This window comes from Neodiprion pinetum, chromosome 6 (assembly GCF_021155775.2).
Source record: "Neodiprion pinetum isolate iyNeoPine1 chromosome 6, iyNeoPine1.2, whole genome shotgun sequence".
Lineage (NCBI taxonomy): Eukaryota > Metazoa > Arthropoda > Insecta > Hymenoptera > Diprionidae > Neodiprion > Neodiprion pinetum.
The window spans coordinates 29,847,337-29,865,313 of NC_060237.1; the positions used below are offsets into that span (position 1 = coordinate 29,847,337).

Below are 17,977 nucleotides of genomic sequence, written 5' to 3' on the forward strand. Positions count from 1 at the left end.
TATTCGTTGCAATATGGATTTAGGGAGGATGAAAAATTCTGACTCGCGAATCTGCCGCACAAGGCGTATTCGAAGATATGCACCAACCTTTACTAATCCATGAAAAAAAATTTCAACCGAGTGGAAAAACTCTGATAAAGGAGTCGCGAATGATTATGCTTGTCACGTGGTACATACTTGATCTATGCGAGATCTCCGTAAAAATGGCGGACGAGCAATATCGCAAAATTACAATACGATCACCCACCGCGCAAACATTTGTGCGCGTATTACCGTACATGACATCCGCGCGTGAAAATGCGAGCCGGAGAAGAAGAAACACGCGGAAATACGACGCATCCGCGTCATTCGTGCGGATTTGCAATATCATCTCGTTTTGTGTACGTATGTATGTACACAGGTACCTACACCTAATAGTTGAAGTCGTAGAATCGAATTAGTCGAATACAACTGGCGGAACAATTATCGGAAGATAAATAAAACAAAAGTCGGGGAAAGACCGAGGTTTTCTCGCTACGTGGATACAAGTTAGATTTAATTTTCATTAGCCTTCCTCGTGATCCAGAAACTAAAAAAAGACCTGCGACCATCCTGTCATTCCGGGGAAAAAAGCCAAGTGGCAAATAGATGCATTATACATATACTATTTACATGTTGCATCGCATTGTTGTATCATAGGCACGAATATACAAACAATACAAAAATATACCATGTTTGGATTTTCGTATCGAATTATTTAGACGATAAAAAATAAGAGCCTGTTATTTCGCTGGTAATTTTCTTGTTGCTCTTTCCCGCCATTTTACCATTACGTCTACGGAAGCTTTGGAGCAAACAACAATGAGGAACAAAAAAACACTCTACTAGACCTCACCTTCGTTTAGCATACCTATAAACAATTTAAATGAAACGTTCATGGTGTCAAGTATATGCAATATATATATATATATATATATGTATATGTATATATTAGACTGCCTCAAAAAAAAAAAAAACTATTTTTTTATTCGATTTCCAGCTTCACGAAATCATAGTTTATAACATAATATTGAACCTCGTGAAAGGAAATCGCCGTGCGATTTTTTTAAGAGGTGCCGCATCGAGATTTTGTTATTCCCATTTGATTAACACGTAAGAAATCCAATTGTGACGGTTGAAGGGAGATAATAATTTTTCTATGCAACGAACGGAACTCTAATTGTATGTTCTCTCTCTCTTATGTATTTCCTCTTCATATGTGTAGAGTTCCGTTCGTTGCATAGAAAAATTATTATCTCCCTCCAACCGTCAGAATTGGATTTCTTACGTGCTAATCAAACGGGAATTACAAAATCTCGATGCGGCACCTCTTAAAAAAAATCGCACGTCGATTTCCTTTCACGAGGTTCAATATTATGTTATAAACTATGATTTCGTGAAGCTGGAGATCGAAATAAAATAGTATTTTTTTTTTGAGGCAGCCTAGTATACATATCGCGACCCTTTCAGTACTACACGTAGAAGTTATACATACAATACAATTGCGTGTATACGGTTCTCGGTAAGTCTGTGACAGTTAACATCGTAATGATGTGCGTATAATAAAAAAAAATCGCTGCTCTAACGTGTATTCCAAATTTTCCACTATATACACACTGTGTATTGACGCAGACTTTTTTTTTATAATTAAATGGTGGCACAGTTTGTTAAACATTTATGCTTCGGGCGTCGCCGTGCCGATGGAAATCATAGATTCATGAATTCTATCAACGCAACAATTGACGAATATAAGAGTTGGTAACCGTAGGTATGTAATTAGATTTTTTTGTTTCTATTTTCATTCGTTGGTCTTTACGATGTACGTACATAAGTGAACGCGTTAGTTCCACGTATGACAAACACGTGCGTTTGTTGTTACGTATCACATTACTGTACTTTTTTGTTTCATTCAATTTGTTTTTACTTTTATTTTTATTCCAGCGCAAGATGCATTGAATAATGAAAAATCCTCGCGTCTCTATGATGTATATTGATAAGCAGGCGAAGCTTTTCCCATCATTACCTCTCGACTTTCGTTGCAAGTGGTTCGACACGGTGATTTTTTATTAATAAATGACTCTTGTACAGATCAGGGAGTACAGAGTGATAAAATTTCACACACCTGTATGACGGGGAAATTTCACGCAAGGGGATAAAATAGAATAATAGAGACAAAACAAAAAAATAATAATAATTGAGAGCCGGTCAGTCGTTGTTATAATTGTCGTTACTGTTTACGAATACCGGGAAAAATTCTCTTCGGAATTATTTTCGTCTCTCTTTCAGCGATTTTTCTACCTCTCTTGGATTCTCTGGAAATGTTTACAAGTATTAAACGTTTGTATACGAACGTACGCAAGCTTATACACGCTGTACATAATATTATACACGAGTAAATAAATGCACACATAGACATGTACTAATCGTGCCTTCGCCGGTTGATACAAGATATAAAGTCCATTAATTATATTGTTAAGAAAGATACTCCTCGCGCGTTCCTTCGCCGCGTTGCCGGGCTGCTGCTGCTGGTGCTGGTGATGCTTGACGGCCGATCGTTAGAAAAATATTTTTTTATAATCTACCCTTTCCCCAGGAAAATATATTCTTCCGCCCCCCTCGTTCATGTGTATCCACGTATATGTATTATACGCGTAACGGTGGTCGTGCAACTTACACTCGAGCACCGTATAGCCCAACGTTAATTTAAACCCGGGGAGGAGATGACGAACAGGAAGAAGAAGAAGATGAAGAAGAAGGAGGACGAGGAGAAGAGGGAGAAAAATAAGGAGGAGGGTACGGAGAAGAAACTGCAGAGTCGAAAAAGAAGAAAAGGTATCGAGGGAAAGAATTAAATTTTCTTTGCAGAAATATCGAGCGAGCGCATGCGGACTTTGCGCCTGCGGTTTTTCCAACCGCAATATTTCTCTTATTTATTTTATCATCTTTGCTCTTATTATTATCATTATTATTACTTTCAACCCCCCCCCCCCCCCCCCCCCCCTCGCCCCCTTATTCCATTCTCTTTCTACTTTCATCAATTTTATTTCATTACGCACACGCAATCCCCATATATATATATATATATATATATTCTGCAAAATGTGCAGCATATGTGTACATACACATAGGCATATGCATGTGGATAACTGCAGCAGTCTGCAGTCGTGAAAATTCAAAAGTGTCTTTGTCTCACGGAGAGCGATAAGTCGACGGAATACGTATATACAACATACATGCACGTAAGTACATACATAAACAGAGAGAAAAAGAACCACTGTCCCGCATGCGCGTATATACATACGTATATATGTATATACGTATACATTTACTAATATAATACCAGACGGGACTGTACTTCCAGAGAAATATGTTTGACGTGAAAACATTTGAAATATTCGTTACAAAGCTGAGCACGTGAGACTTCGAGAAGTACACTGTGCCGCACAGGGGCAAGCGCGAGCCGAACGTATATATACGCATACAAGTGCACGCCATGTCCCAACCGTAGGTACTTAACGTACATGCAGCAAGTACACACGCCGAATACGTTTCCGTCTGTGTGTTTACATATATATATATATAAATATATATAAATGTATTTACGCGTGGATATATATAGATATATATATATCGAAAGTCCGCATCGGAGAAGTAGAAAACATTTTACATTTTCGAAATATAAAAGTTATGAAATATCGCCCGCTGTAAAACTTTTAATGCGAAGCCGTTGGGATACGGACATAACTTTTTTATTAAAAAAGTTCTTTCCGAAAAAAAAGTGGAGCGAAAAAAAAAAAAAGAAATGAAAAAAACATCCCGGCAAATGGAAATATAAAAAGCGAAGGCAGGGAAGAAGTGTAAAAAAAAAAAATAATAATAATAATAGTAAAAATTCGTAATATTAATAATAATAATAATGACGCGGGAAGGAGGGGCTACGAAAAAAAAAGATAAAAAAAAAAAAAAAAAACGAAAAAATTTCCCCAACACCCGGAGGAGCCCGGCGACTAGGTGACGGGGGGCTCAGAGGGCGGCGAGGGCGTCAGGGAGGGGGGATCTTTATCAAAGTCAACGTACGCCCGTCGCCATAGCAACGAAATTGGATTTTTTTTCCAAGTTTTTTCGGCCCTTTCGTTGCTGCGCCCGGAGAGAACGGGCGGGGGCCTTGGGGGGTGAAAGAGCGCCGGTGGTATAGGGTGGGGTTAGGTCTGACGAACGTCGGCTACGGCGACGTCGACGGTGGGCGAGGCGGGTGGAAGAGGGAGGAGGGGGAGGCTATATACGAGGGGGGGTGACGACGGGGGGGAAGCCAATAATTCGAATTGAGAACAGCCAATGGCCGTGCATCTGATTTTTTGTCGTATCATCGCCGAGGTCGTCCAGGAACGAACGAACGAACGAACGAACGGAGGGCGACGGGGAACGTCGAAGGAAGGATGAAGGGGGAACGAGGGAACGGCGGGAGGACGGTGGGGGGCAGGGGGATCGCCGAGGGAAAAGGGGGAGGCGAGCGGGCCTGGTTTTTGTAAAATCTTCTCCGATCGCCGCACGAAACTCCGCGCGCCGTCTTTTGTGCCGGTTAGCTCGAAAGGTTTTACAATAATAATATATACGTATACGCGGGCATATTTACATGCGGTATTTACGCCTGTGTGCGCGCTTCTATGTACCGCGTACATACGCGTGTATAATAATTTAAATATGATACAATTTGCGGTCTGAACAGTCTTGATAATAACAAGATCGTGCGAAAAATCTCCTTTTTCACAACAATTATTATACACGACGATACGCACGCAGGCACACACCTTATACGCATATCTGCTGCGTAACATGTATACAAACATACCTAGGTGTATATAAAGAGTTCGAGTTACCCGCGGTAACAAACCACCCCCTCACCCTTCCCCTATCTATAGGTATCGACGATCGTCATTACAAAAAGATGTATAAAAACAAATTTTTGCGACTGAATACCGAATCGATATCCTTCAAATTTTACTCGTTTTCCTCATCCACCTCTTCTTCGCATCTTTCCTCGCATACATTTACGTATGTAAAATACATGACTAAAATTTTCTGACATATCGAAGTAAAAATACGGTACGTATGCACATGCACGCGGATGAGATGTAGGAAAGGCGCACGGGGACCGGGCACCATACCATACGTATAAACCCATCGCATCGCGTACAACGAACGCGTGCAACGACGACGGGGAGAACAAGCGCGGAGGCAGCCAGCGGAACAATTGAGCGGCGTTGAGGAACGGGGCGGGGGGGGGGGGGGGGAAGCGATGGTAGGAAGAGGGGGCGGAAGAAGGAGGAGGAGGAGGAGGAGGAGGAGGAGGAGGAGGGAAGAGTGTTGCGTTTGAAAGAGGGAACCCCGAAGGGAGGGAGGGTGGGAGGCAGTGCTCCAAGAAATACTGTAAAAATCGAATGTCAGTTGTTTGTAGAGCTGCTTAGTTTAGATCCTAACGGTATCATTCGACTGACTAGAAATAATTTCCATTGTATTTCATTTTACATTTTTTGTTTCTCAATTTTTTTCTTTCATCCTATTGTTATTTATTTTTTATTTTACTTTTTTGTTTTTCATTCCTCGTCTTTTTTCTTTCCATTTCGAACGAACTGGGTATATTGAAAGGGTACAGGCTTTGAAACGCAATGAGAAATCGGGTGGGAGAGAGAGAGAGAGATAGACAGAGAGAGAGAGAGAGATGGAGAGAGAGAGAAAGTAAGATATATACAGAATCAAGAGACGTATAATCTAGATTCTAGAAAATTAACTTTTGGTGGGAGTTTACCGTCGTAAATTAGTCTTCTACGACCTAATTGATGACGAACGGACCCAACGGTTAGATTCCGCTTACTATAATATACATGACTTACGCGTGAGTATTATACGTTGATATTTTTACACGTGTGATAGGAATTCACATCTCATTTCGCACAGATGTTTATATATATACGTAAAATGTACGTATATCATATAAAAATAGATATATTTGAAAAGTTTATATGATCCGAGCAATATACGAGGTTCCGTATACGGACACGGATGTGCGGTGAACGGTAAAGAAAAAAAAGGAAAGAAAAACAAAATTCTTTCATCTGAAAAACATTAGTTGTCGATAAAAGTGTTGTTGCAGAGCAAAGATCCGCAAGGTTTGATCGTACGGAATTTCTTCTACGAGATAAACAACTTGAACCGAATTTTATGCGTGCTGCACATATTATACAATACGTCGTAGATGGCATATGTACGACGAAAGAGTGCAATATGGTGCAGCAACAGCGGTAAGAATATTATTTTTCTTTCATTTCACGTATACGTATAATTATTGTATCCCGTCAATGTTATCTGCGACGATTTATCGGTTTTCATTTATTTCTATTTTTTGCATCCACCTTTTCTTTTTCTCATTTTGTATTTTATTTATTCGTCTTTTGTTTCTTCTAATTATCTGACAACGTATAGTCAACGACGAGTGGAAGGGAGGAAATATTATATGTCTCCGGATCTATTCGCATTATATATTAAGAGGGTGCGTCGGTCGACTTTGACATCGACGTATATGTACCTCTAAATATCAAAGTCCGGGCATCTTGAAAGCGACAAAGGACTTAACAGCCCCGTTCTATACGCAATCAAGAACAACAAAAAAAAAAAAAACCAACGAATTTTCATTTGACGCAGAGACAAAGAAATGGCACGGATTCTATGAAATCGCAATAGTAAATTCGTAGAATTCATGCAATTTTTTCGTTTCTGCGTTAAATGAAAATTTGTAGGAGTGTTTTTTACGTTCGAGATGCACGGACTTCGGGAATTACAATTAGAGCATCGTAATATACGAAGCTTCGAAAAAATCGACCAGGACGCCCCATTAACAGGTTGCAAACGAATATCGTTCTTACTTGTGATTGATCGGCGAAGGAGCCTCTTTTTATTCCGTGCGTTCAGTACACGTATGTATATACATATATGTGTGTATGTATACAACGACGCTGAAACTGGCGGACAAATTGAACAAGATTAAAACCGGAAAAATCGTATTAAAAACCACGTACGCACACAGCATGCGGACGGAATCAGACCTATAGAGTACCGCGTCGTTCGAAATCTAAATACGTATAATGTGTACTATACGTATGCAGATACACATATTACGTATGACTGAAAACAAAGCGCGGCAGCGGAAAGAAGATGAACAGCTCATAGGTATATACACACGTGTGTGTGAGTGAGGCGAGGAAGTAAGATGGAAAAAAAGAAAAAATGAAGTAAAAGAATTATCGAGATAGAGAGAACAAGATGTAATATCGAGTGCGGTATACCTGTCGGTTTATATTATAACACAGTTACGTCGTACGCGTTATAACTCTTCCGTGTGTAAAACACAACACAATACTCACGCACGGAGCTATGTATCCGTAATAAAATGAGTATTCAGAGAAAAATGAATGCGCACGGGATTCGGTATATTAGCTGCGCGCGCACATACACATCAGGGACGCTCGCATTGGCGTAGCGACTGATTGGAAGTATTTTTTATTTTTTTTTTTTGTCTTCCTTTCTTTCTTTCTTTCTCTCACTTACAATTAGGAGGATAACAGACGCCGCGGATGGCAGAAAACGGACGCGCGATAAAGAAAATAGGCGGGATTATCATAAGAGTATGATACAATGACGTGGTGATTTGTGAAAACGAAAATACGGATAAATGACAAGTGGTAATACGAAGTAAACGAAAATGACGGATACGACGTCGACATTCGGTGTACATACTTGTACGCAGGTATGTTGCACCTACCTATGACGGGGGTGGTGGTGGGTGCACGTGTCGGCGTAGGCGAGCGAGCGAACGACGAACGAAAGAACGAAAGCACGCGGTAAACACGCAGAGGCACGTATAGGTACAACGTACGTACGGTACGCACGCACGTACGGAAGACTCGGTATACCACCCTTCCTTCCTCAACCGTCGACGGTCGGTCTTTCCCCCCGTGACCCGCGCTCCTTCCGCAGCCGCCACGCGCACCTTCATTCAGACACCCGCTCGCACTACGCACAACAAACCGAACCACGCGGCGGCGGCGGGCTGCTTCTCTACATGCCTAGGATAGAGAAGTTAGAATAGGCGCGACTCGACGCAACGCGACGCAACTCGACGCGACGCAACGCAACGTTTCCCCACTTCACGCACGGACAGTCGAACGAACGGTTCGACGATAGTGCGTACAGGCCGCATCTCTCGCACGTTGCGTTCCGCCGCGGCAAGTTGGCGCGTGTTGCAGCAGTGCGACCGAAGGAAGAAACTAGGGACGAGTCGACGTCCGGACCTCTGCGAGAAAATAAATCTCTATCGTGACTACGTACATGCATACACAAACGTACACACATATATAATTATATTATACACATACACATGCAGTCGTATTTTATTCACCCGAGAAGGTATCGTACAAGGGTACGAGAATTTCTTGTCACGGTACTGCAGACCTCGCCAGTCGACGCTCAGGCTTACACTCGTGTTTGTGCTTGTGCTGCTGCCTCGCTTTCCTCGGGAATTCTGTTATAGATTTACATTTTTTACAGCGAAGATATTGATTGTTGCTTTTTATTAATGTAACATTAAAGTGACGCTACCCGGGTGGGGGAAGACCTCGGAATGGGGCTACGAAAGGTGGGGGAGGTATAACGTGGGGCGGAGGGGAGGGCGAAGGCGGCCCGCGAGTAGCTTCGAGAGGGGAGGTGGACGTAAGACCGGAGCGAAGCTGAGCGTTGGTGGGGAACAACGGCGGATTGAGGTGGCCGGAGGGGGTCGGGGGGAGGTGTAGCGCGGAAATGGCACCATAAATACGAACATTTTTCAGTACCGAGGGGCAGAGGGGGGCGATCCCTGTTTTGACAATCATCCCCTCTACAAGATACTTCGTCAAGGGAACCAACCCCCGACCCCCGTTTCTCTGAGCGCCCCCGGACCCGCCGTTGGCGGACTCGTCCGCCATCCCCCACCCACCCCCGTTTTTCGCCCCCTGTGATTCCCCAAGGATTGCTCGGCCCCGGCTCGAATCCCCTGTATAGGAGGATATTTCGTATAATATATTTCTCGTTTTGACATTTTATCAAAGTTAAGACCGACTTATAAGTTTGAGAGTAAGAAGGATAAAAAGAAGATGAATAGAAAAAAAAATATATGAAACGAAAAAGAAAAAATTCAACACGTTTCTTTTTTTCCATTTTCTAAACGAGATAACGGCATCGTGGCGAGGAGGCGTCCGTCGTATACTTCCCAAGATAATATGTGTATATATATATATATATATGTGTGTGTGTGTGTGTGCGTGTTTTATAACGAAACACATCGTCGTAGAAAACTGAAATTCAACTTGCGTATTATACTATATGTGTATAATTGTATACAAAATAATATAGACGATACGAGGCAACGAAGCTCTCCTGTGTCGTTTATCAATATGTATTAAATCGAACTGAAATAAACCCTCTTATCGACACCTTACCCGCCGTATTCGTAATTCGTTGTAACGATATGCACTTACATTATCTATATTATCATTCGGGTGTTTTATTTTCTCCGCGCTTCCTTCGTATCCGTTCGTTCGTTCGGCCTTCCGACTCTTCCGATCCCAATGCGCGCGGCTTGCCGGCGCGGGCGAGACGACGTGAGTGTGACGCGTAAGTACGAAAATTTGAATGAAATTATAGCTCGGACCGAACTTATCTCTGAACTGATAGCGCTGGAAGAGGAAGCAAAAACGAAGAAAAATAATCGACGGAGTGGAAAACTAACTCACACGCAAGTCGTGCGCGGCGTCGTTTCTACCAGTTTTTTTTCCGTTACGTTCTTTTTTTTTTTTTTTTTTCCTACACGTATACACATAATTTCATATTTTACGTACGCGTAAGCTTCTATTTACGGGCTTGCTCTGCATTTACGTGGACTACGGGAGACGTAGAATTGTATTTCTATTTCGAAGATGAGTATAACTGAAATTGTTATACATGGACGTGTTTATATATTATTGTTTACGTACACAGATACGTGCTTTCAGTGCAAATACCAGTTGAAAGGTACAAGACGAGAACGAGGTTACAAATAAATGTTACACCTGGTGGGTCAATAAATTTCACCGGTATAAGTATAAAAGTCACGATGGAGCGCAAATCAGAAAAACAGAACCAAAGATCGGGCACGATTTCAACGCCAAGTATAAGAAATCGGATTGTCAATTTGTTACAAGCCGAGGAAAAGAAAATTATCTCTTCTGTTTTGAAATGTGAAACACACACATACACACACGCGCACGCACATGTAGTCTATGGCGAACGCGTGGAAGTGGGACAGCTTTTTTTTGGTATTATTTTTATGCAATAAAAATATTGTGTACTCGTTACACTTCGAGTACGGATATATCAGACTGTCCGTGATGAAAATTCAAGCGGTGGTGTGCAACTCGGAAAAAACACCTTCGTTTCTAAAGTATTTCGCGGAGAGAAGAAAATTCGTTGTAAACGATTAAGCGTAAGTTTTATAACGTAAAACCATCGTCACGTCGAATTGAACGAGAGAAATAAAATGAAATCGCATAGATGAGACGAAGCGTTTTACCTGGAACGACCGTTCCTATTGCGACCGGCGTTGTTTTAATTGGAATAAAATCAGATCCGTAAACGTATAAAACACGGGTGTACAATGGTAACGGCAAATGCGTGATACAATATGCACGAACACGCATACTACGGGTTAATGTATATATTTCAGGCTGATGCTAGGAGGAGCCTTCTTTGCAATACATTGCTGTTGCCCGATAGAATATCGCCGTGCGGGCTCTCCGCATAGTCAAAGAAAGAACGGTTGTCGTTTAATTACAAAATCAATTTATATGATTTGTTTAAAACAGTAGTGGATGACGTCAGCACGCGACAGGAGGGGTGAGCAAGCAGTGGCCCGCTTGTCACTTGCCTCTCCACGTCCGTCTCTGTCTATCTTCCCGTCTCTCTTTTTCGCTCCCTTTCCCTCCCTCCCCGGCCCCTTCCTCGTCCCGTGGTTTTTTAATACGTATAGATACATGTATTTACGTACGTATCGAATAGATGTGTAAACAGATACAGGCGTATCGCTGGTGCGCGCAAGTGTAGGTATAGATATTTTTTTGTCCCTTAACCGACAATTGCAATAAAATGAAATAACAAGATATAAACCCGAGCTAGCGTTCTAAAATACCCAAGGTTTTATACTTCCATTAACATTAATAACGGTGCTGCCTGTGACTGACTGAATGCCGACTCAACTCCTTAGGAATTTTAAGTTTTTGTTCGAGAGAGAAAGCTGTGACGGTGTCGTTGGTATTTTGAAATTCGATCTACTTCACACTTATACAAAGTTTCACACGCATATATTTACACGTAAAAACGTACCTATGGGTATATGTATATATATATATATACATTTACTATACATATATATATATATATATATATATTTATGGTGTGTAACACATTTCGTCATACTTTTCCTAACGGTTGTAAAAGAGAGAAGAAGCAAAAAGCAAAGAAGAAAAAAAAAGTTAAATGAGAAAAGGAAAATCCAAGCTGGGCTGCGTTGTTTTTTACTTTACCCTGGTGCAGCCCTGTTTAAAAATCTTTAACCAGAACTTCGATGAAACTGCCTTTCGATACGAATGCCTTGTCTAACACGTTCTAACGTCCTGGACCTAACGGGCATTATTTAGAATTGCCAAAGTACAGTTTTGTTCGAGCGGGCAACGCGGCTCCGACACGCGATTCTTCGATGCGAGAGTAAAGAATAAGAGCGTCGTCGGTTATACGTTGAAAAGAGAGTGTCAGAACGAGCGAGGGAGCGAGCGAGAGTGAGTGAGCGAGCGAGCGAGTGAGTGAGAGAAAGAGAGAGAGAGACAGAGAGAGGGAAACGAGAAAAGCATGGCTGCATAGAGAGTAACGCGAACGTAGTAACGACGGTAACGAGGTGTCAACCGGTTTGCGTAAAGCATCGGCGATGGGATTAGTAAACTCACGCCCGCATAATAAACGCGCACGTTTGGCCGAGCCGATGAAGCAGCGAATTACTCACTCAAGCCAGCGGTGCTCGTGCAGCACGCCACTTCGACAAGCAAGCAGGCAGGCAGGCAGGCAGGCAGGCAGGCAGGCAGGCCGTTGCTTCTCTCACACACACGCTTGCTTGCTGCTTCTCGAGGCACTTGTGGTCTCACACTCTTCCGACGATGTCAAAAGAAACACCGGTACGAACAGTCCTGCTTCTCGCCGATGTACGAGTACGACGACAGTACCGTCGGGACACTCGGAAACGATCGGTGTGTCGGTAATAACCTAGTGTCAACCACAAAACTAACAACGTTACAGATTTCGCGCACTAATATTTCGCCAAAATGGCGTTGCGCTTGCACTCGATCAGGTGGAAAATGCCGGAATGGTACGAAAGATCGACTGACTGCCGAGGTCCGCGGCCCTAAGTGGTTTGACGTTAAGAACGGTGGATGAAGAGAGACGGGATGAATTTAGAGAAAGAGAGAGAGCGAGTGCGAGCGACGCCGTGGTTGGCGGGGAAAGGGAGACGTCGGCGGCGGCGGTGGCGGCGGCGGCGGCGGCGGAGTAGGTGGAGACGGTAGACGAGATGAGGGGAGCGCGGCGGAAAAGGAGAAGGAGAAGGAGGTGGGGGTGGAGGAGGAAGAAGCGGTGAACTAGGAGAGGGAAACAGCGACTCCACCACCGCCGTCCGTTCGCTTCGAAACCCTCCCGTCGTCGTCGCAGGGACGCAAGCAGGCAGCGGCCAACAGCCTCGACCCCCCCGCGTTCGCGTCGACGTTGGTTCGTCGTTCGTACTGGCGTTCGTCGAAGAATTTGTAAAAATCAATATACTCGTAATAAAAGGAGGTATATACATCGGAGATAATAAAAAGAGAGGAGAGAAAAAACAGAAGGAAAGAAAACGAAACAACAGAGAGCGAGAGAGAGAGAGAAAGCAAACGACGGAAAAAAGAGAAGAGAAAAAGTGAGAGGGCGAGAAAAAAGAGACAATAAATGGAAGAAAGAAAAACAAAAAAAAAACAAAACAAAAAAAAAACAGAAAAGGAGCATTTACCTGCTCGCTGAACTCGAGATCTCCGAGAGAGTTCCTTTCGAGGAGCAGTTGGTGGACCTGATAGGAAGTACCGGGAAGTAGCTGTGGCTGGGATTGAGATGGTTGCAGCAGCAGCTGCTGATGGTGATGGTGGTGGTGGTGGTGGTGATGATGTCCTGCTCCTTGGGAAGGGACCTGATCGGATTGGCTAGGGACGTCGTCGGCGTTCCCGATTGTTGCTTGAAGGCCGATGTGACGTTTGCCCTTCCAATGGGCTCGCACGTCGTGCAGGCCTCCGTGGGCAACGGAAAACACCTTGTCGCAGAGCGCGCAGTACGCTTTGTGATCATCACCGCGAACTGGCGTTAGCCAGGTAGCGAATTGCTTGTGGGACAACCAAGTTCCTATAAATTTGCATCGGCGTCGTCGTATCCGTGGCGCAGACGCCATATTATTTGCCTCCTGCTGCTGCTCTTGTTGCTGCTGCTGCTGCTGCTTCGTCGTCGTCGTCGTAGTCGTCGACGTAGACATGATATTTTCCTCAATTTTAAAACACGCTGCTACGTGGTTGGCTACGTACGTGCACGTAGTCACGGTACGCCCTTGTGCATGTACGCGTATGCCGGAGGATTGAACTAGAAGATTCCTCTCGAATCTGATTAAACAATCGCTGCTAACTAACCTCAAATTAACTGCTACTAATTAACAGTTTAACTCGTCGTTGGCCAATTGTTGGAACGTGCGGTTGTGAAGAGAATGTAGTCGGTTTTCAGTAATATATTCACCGTTGCATAGAAAAATATCATACTCTACCTCCTGCTTCTAATATACAATATATTATTTTATGTAACGCGTATTAAAAATATATACTTGTCAACGGGATCAATTATATGATAGTATGTAGCAAAAATATATAACAAACGTGAACCAACTACTGGCCGTTTTTCTTTTTTGGTGGTCTACGGGTTGGGGGGCGGAGAGAGGTAGGGGGGAAATTCGGGGCAAAATTCCAACTTCCAACTGTTGCGCAAAACACGATGCGCATCTCCGGCGGCGACCCGGAGGCGTGGCGCCCACGAAAGACCTGCTGCTGCTGCTGCTGCTGCTGCCGGAAGCGATAACGTTGTCATCGTTTTGTCATCGTCCGTAATCAAACACGTACCAACATTCGCCCCGACTGACTCAGTTTTGACCAGATTGAAACCGTCGTTTGCCATCGTTGACGGAAAGCCGCCGCCTCGTCTCCCCTTCATCTCGCCACAATGGTACACCTGCTCCTTCCGATGTTGCATTAATTTTCCGTCATTCGGCCGAAGCTGGACCCTTCGCTGCTCCGCCACCAACGCGATTTACCGCACTTGCATGAATACGAACACGGCGACGTAGGTTATAAGAGCTGCGTTCATAACCTCAAAACATACTGTTTCCAGGACGTTTCCGCCTTTTCCGATGACAACTTCGACGTTAAAGACTGGATCAATAAGACATTCAAGTCCGCCGAGGCTCAGGAATACAAAGATGTGAGCATTTCATTATTCTTGTTTAAACTGACTTCGATGTTCTGTGTTTTCATATGATGAAATTGAAATCAACCTCTTGTCATCCTTGTTGGCTGGTGTCAATTTAAATCTTCGTTCTATGATCAGGCTTTCGTTTCGTCGCTCGTCATGAAGCTGCAGTTGTACGTCCAGCAGGTCAATGGAGCCTTGGAGGAAACTAGTCAGTCTGTATTGTCGGGATTGCCACGCGTCTTGCGAGACACGCAAGTGTTGCAGCAAGAAGCGTTACTGCTTAGGGAAAAAATGGTCGCTGTCAAACAGGAGATTGCTAAAGTATGTCCCACATTTCCATCAGTACTCACCCTCGAGTTCATTCGTACCTCAACGCCAGCTCAATTTCTCTACAGGTAGAAAACGACACCGGATTGTCCATGGTGACGTTGGAAAGGATAGATAGAATTAAAACAGATTTACAAACAGCAAAGCAAGGCTTACACGAGGCCGACAATTGGACGGTATTAGCAACTGACGTGGAGGAGGTATATTCTGCTTATGATGCTGAAAGAGTAATTCCTCGGCGCTCGGGGTATGATTTTCCTCGTTTCGTTTACAGGTGTTTGAATTGGGAGATGTCGAAAAGATTGCCAACAAACTGTTCAGTATGCAAAAGTCACTAACAATGCTAGCTAACGTACTGGACTATGAGGATAAAAAGTTACAGCTTGAGGGATTGAAAAATCGACTCGAAGCTATGGCTAGCCCCAGATTAGTTCAAGCGTTTACGGCGTCAAGTTTAGGTATGAGTTTCTTGTTACAAGTTCTGTACTTCTTGACAACAGCTGAAAACATCTTGAACCCTAACCCGTTTACAGAGCAATCAAAGATGTATGTCAACATTTTTAATAAAATGGATAGATTACCTCAGCTTTTAAAATATTATCACAACTGTCTGAAAGTATCTTTGGGCCAAGAATGGAGAAAAACAATTGAGGAACAGTTGGAGCAAGAAGAAACTGTTGTCTGTTGGTTAAGAATTTATTACGACAAATTATTATCCACTTGGCTAACTCAGGTATAAAAAGCTGAATAGTCCCATCTGCAAATACTCACGGAAATGTCCAGTTGAATCTTGCCAAATATTTTCAAAAATTTTATTTCCAGGTGAAGTGGTGCAATCAGGTTTTTCCAAATTCGTCAATTGACACCCTTGTCGATGTCTATGCCGACTTATTACGTAGTCTGTCACCAAACTTCATAGAATGTATAGAAGGGGCTTTGAAGCAAGAATCAAGTGATATTCATCTGGCCACTTTGATTCTTCTCAAAGAAAACGCTAGAGAGTTCGCTGTTAATTTGAACGGTGCTATCGAGACCTCGTCTCAAGGAAAAGTTTTGAATCAAAACTCTTTGTTTTTATTGGCTGAAGCAATCTTTGCGCCTTACGTTTCATACGTTGGCAAATACAGCGTTTACGAAACAGCAAAATTATCTCATGAAATTCAAGCGTTAGACTGTATTCACGATGATCTGAGCGACACGATCAATTCACTCTCACTTAGTATGTCACGGGCAATCGACAATGCACACAGCGCCAATGGAAGGTGTAAGATTTTCACCGCTGGCTGTGGCTATCCCGGACTATTAAATGCACTTGATGTGAGCATCAGTAATTATCCACTGAGATTGAACATGAGTAAAATTTTACTACAGTTAATCGATGGATTGATCTTTTTATAGGCGTACTTCAGTCAGTATTTGGACACTTATAAGATTGGCATTCGGCAATTGGAAAGAAGAAAGATCAAGCAAGAAGATTGGAATTTGTTCCAAATGTGTTTGACATTGTTGCAAAGCATTGGTAATTGTTTTAAAATATTCATATAATTTACAAAGCAGTCATCTAAATATGCGTTTTGCATGCTTGTTTTACAGGTGAGCTTTTAGGGCACATTGAACAGTTTGAGAAAGTGTTGGTGGCAGATATTTTAGATGCAAATAACAAGTTGCAGAACACGAATACGAGTGTTTTTACTCGGTACAAAGAATTGTTACTAGATGCTGCTGGTCGAAAAGAATTCGATAATCTAATAACATCTTTTCAAAAAGGTAGGCTTTGATAGGCATATGGTATTGATTTTCTTTGGGTATATTAAACTTTCTACCTATTTCTGTTCAACAATTTGAATGAAAAGTTGAATCTTTTCATAAATTTTTTGCAGAGGAAAAAACTATTTTGGATACGATAACGCAATTGATCCACAAGCTTTGCTCGGATTTACACAACACGACTTACGAAGTAATTTTCGCGCCAATTTTTACGCAGTTATTGTTGGTTCAAAAAGCACCCGCATGGTCATCGGAAGCAAACAGAATGGCAAATTTAAGTTCAGATTTACCAGACTACAGTTTTGCACCCCAAGAATACATAACACAGGTTGGACAATATCTTATGACCTTACCTCAACACTTGGAGCCTTTTTTGCTGAGAGACAATCCAAGTTTGACGCAAGCCCTCAGAGCTGCTGATCCCCAATACGCTCAAGGATCGAGTGAGTCGGGATTCACGGACATTCTTTTGGGTATAGTGGCCAAAGGAACCTGCAGCATGTTCCAGGATCAAACGCTGGGAATCTGCGAGCTTAACGCCGGTGCATGTAAACAATTAGCCACAGATATAGGTGAATATAATAATTATCAAAGTGCAGATGCAAAATGAAAGAGAAAAAGTTATTTACTCTTCTCCTTCTTTGATTTAGATTACCTAGGAAATATTTTGGAAGAATTGGGCCTTTCGTTGACTGAACAGTTACAACAGATGTCTATCTTGCTAAGACTCAGCCCCGAAGATTATCAGAGCGGTAGTTCTGGTTGCAACGCAAGGGTTGTCGCTGCAATTAGACAAATGCGAAATATAACTTCGTCGGGTTGAACTTGGATATTTTTCAGAAAATGTAACTTGTCGGTGAAAGTAAAAAACACGACAGTGTCGATGATGGACTAAATTTCGACACTAATGTCGATTATTGTCAATATGTGGCAACGTATGTATTTTGTAAATAGAACATTTTGCTACAGAATGTTTAATTTATGTCCTTCATTCTACCTTACCTGATATAATAAATTGTCCTAATTCGGAAAATTTTTATCTATAATCTTACTTACAATTAGCTCATTCTGAATTATTCGACTGGGTTCAACATCGATAAAATTTATGCAGCCCACAATCGGAGATGCAAGAGATTCCCGCCCTGTACGCCGCAAGACGATTTTCAACCAGCGAAATTATCGACTGGCGCCGTCTTACGGAACTTCTATAAGCTAACGAAATACCGAT

General features: G+C 42.6%; 2 protein-coding genes across 13 annotated transcripts in view; one reads left to right on the top strand and one right to left on the bottom strand.

Moving 5' to 3' along the window:
- LOC124221237 (uncharacterized) overlaps positions 1-14,053 on the bottom strand; it is a 38,420-nt gene extending 24,367 nt beyond the window's left edge. For 3 of the 11 annotated variants that reach the window (XM_046631020.2, XM_069137027.1, XM_046631022.2), the window contains exon 1: positions 13,166-13,569. In XM_046631020.2, coding sequence (XP_046486976.1) covers positions 13,166-13,494 — 329 coding nt within the window. In that variant the 5' untranslated portion in view covers positions 13,495-13,569. Of the gene's footprint in view, positions 1-12,136; positions 12,281-13,165 lie in introns of those variants that run through there. The other 8 variants (XM_046631021.2, XM_046631018.2, XM_046631014.2 and 5 more) reach the window with 7 other exon arrangements.
- Positions 12,101-17,720, top strand: Cog7 (conserved oligomeric Golgi complex subunit 7). 2 transcript variants are annotated; one of them, XM_069137028.1, is made up of 11 exons: positions 12,101-12,385; positions 14,575-14,664; positions 14,791-14,976; positions 15,051-15,182; positions 15,257-15,440; positions 15,516-15,715; positions 15,805-16,299; positions 16,381-16,501; positions 16,576-16,749; positions 16,863-17,321; positions 17,400-17,720. In XM_069137028.1, the coding sequence occupies exons 1-11, from the start codon at positions 12,116-12,118 to the stop codon at positions 17,570-17,572; spliced, it is 2,484 nt and encodes an 827-aa protein (XP_068993129.1). In that variant the 5' UTR covers positions 12,101-12,115; the 3' UTR covers positions 17,573-17,720. The 2 variants fall into 2 exon arrangements, with proteins under 2 accessions (XP_068993129.1, XP_046486981.1); XM_046631025.2 differs by lacking the exon at positions 12,101-12,385 and adding an exon at positions 14,125-14,409.
- Positions 17,721-17,977: the final 257 nt, after the last annotated feature.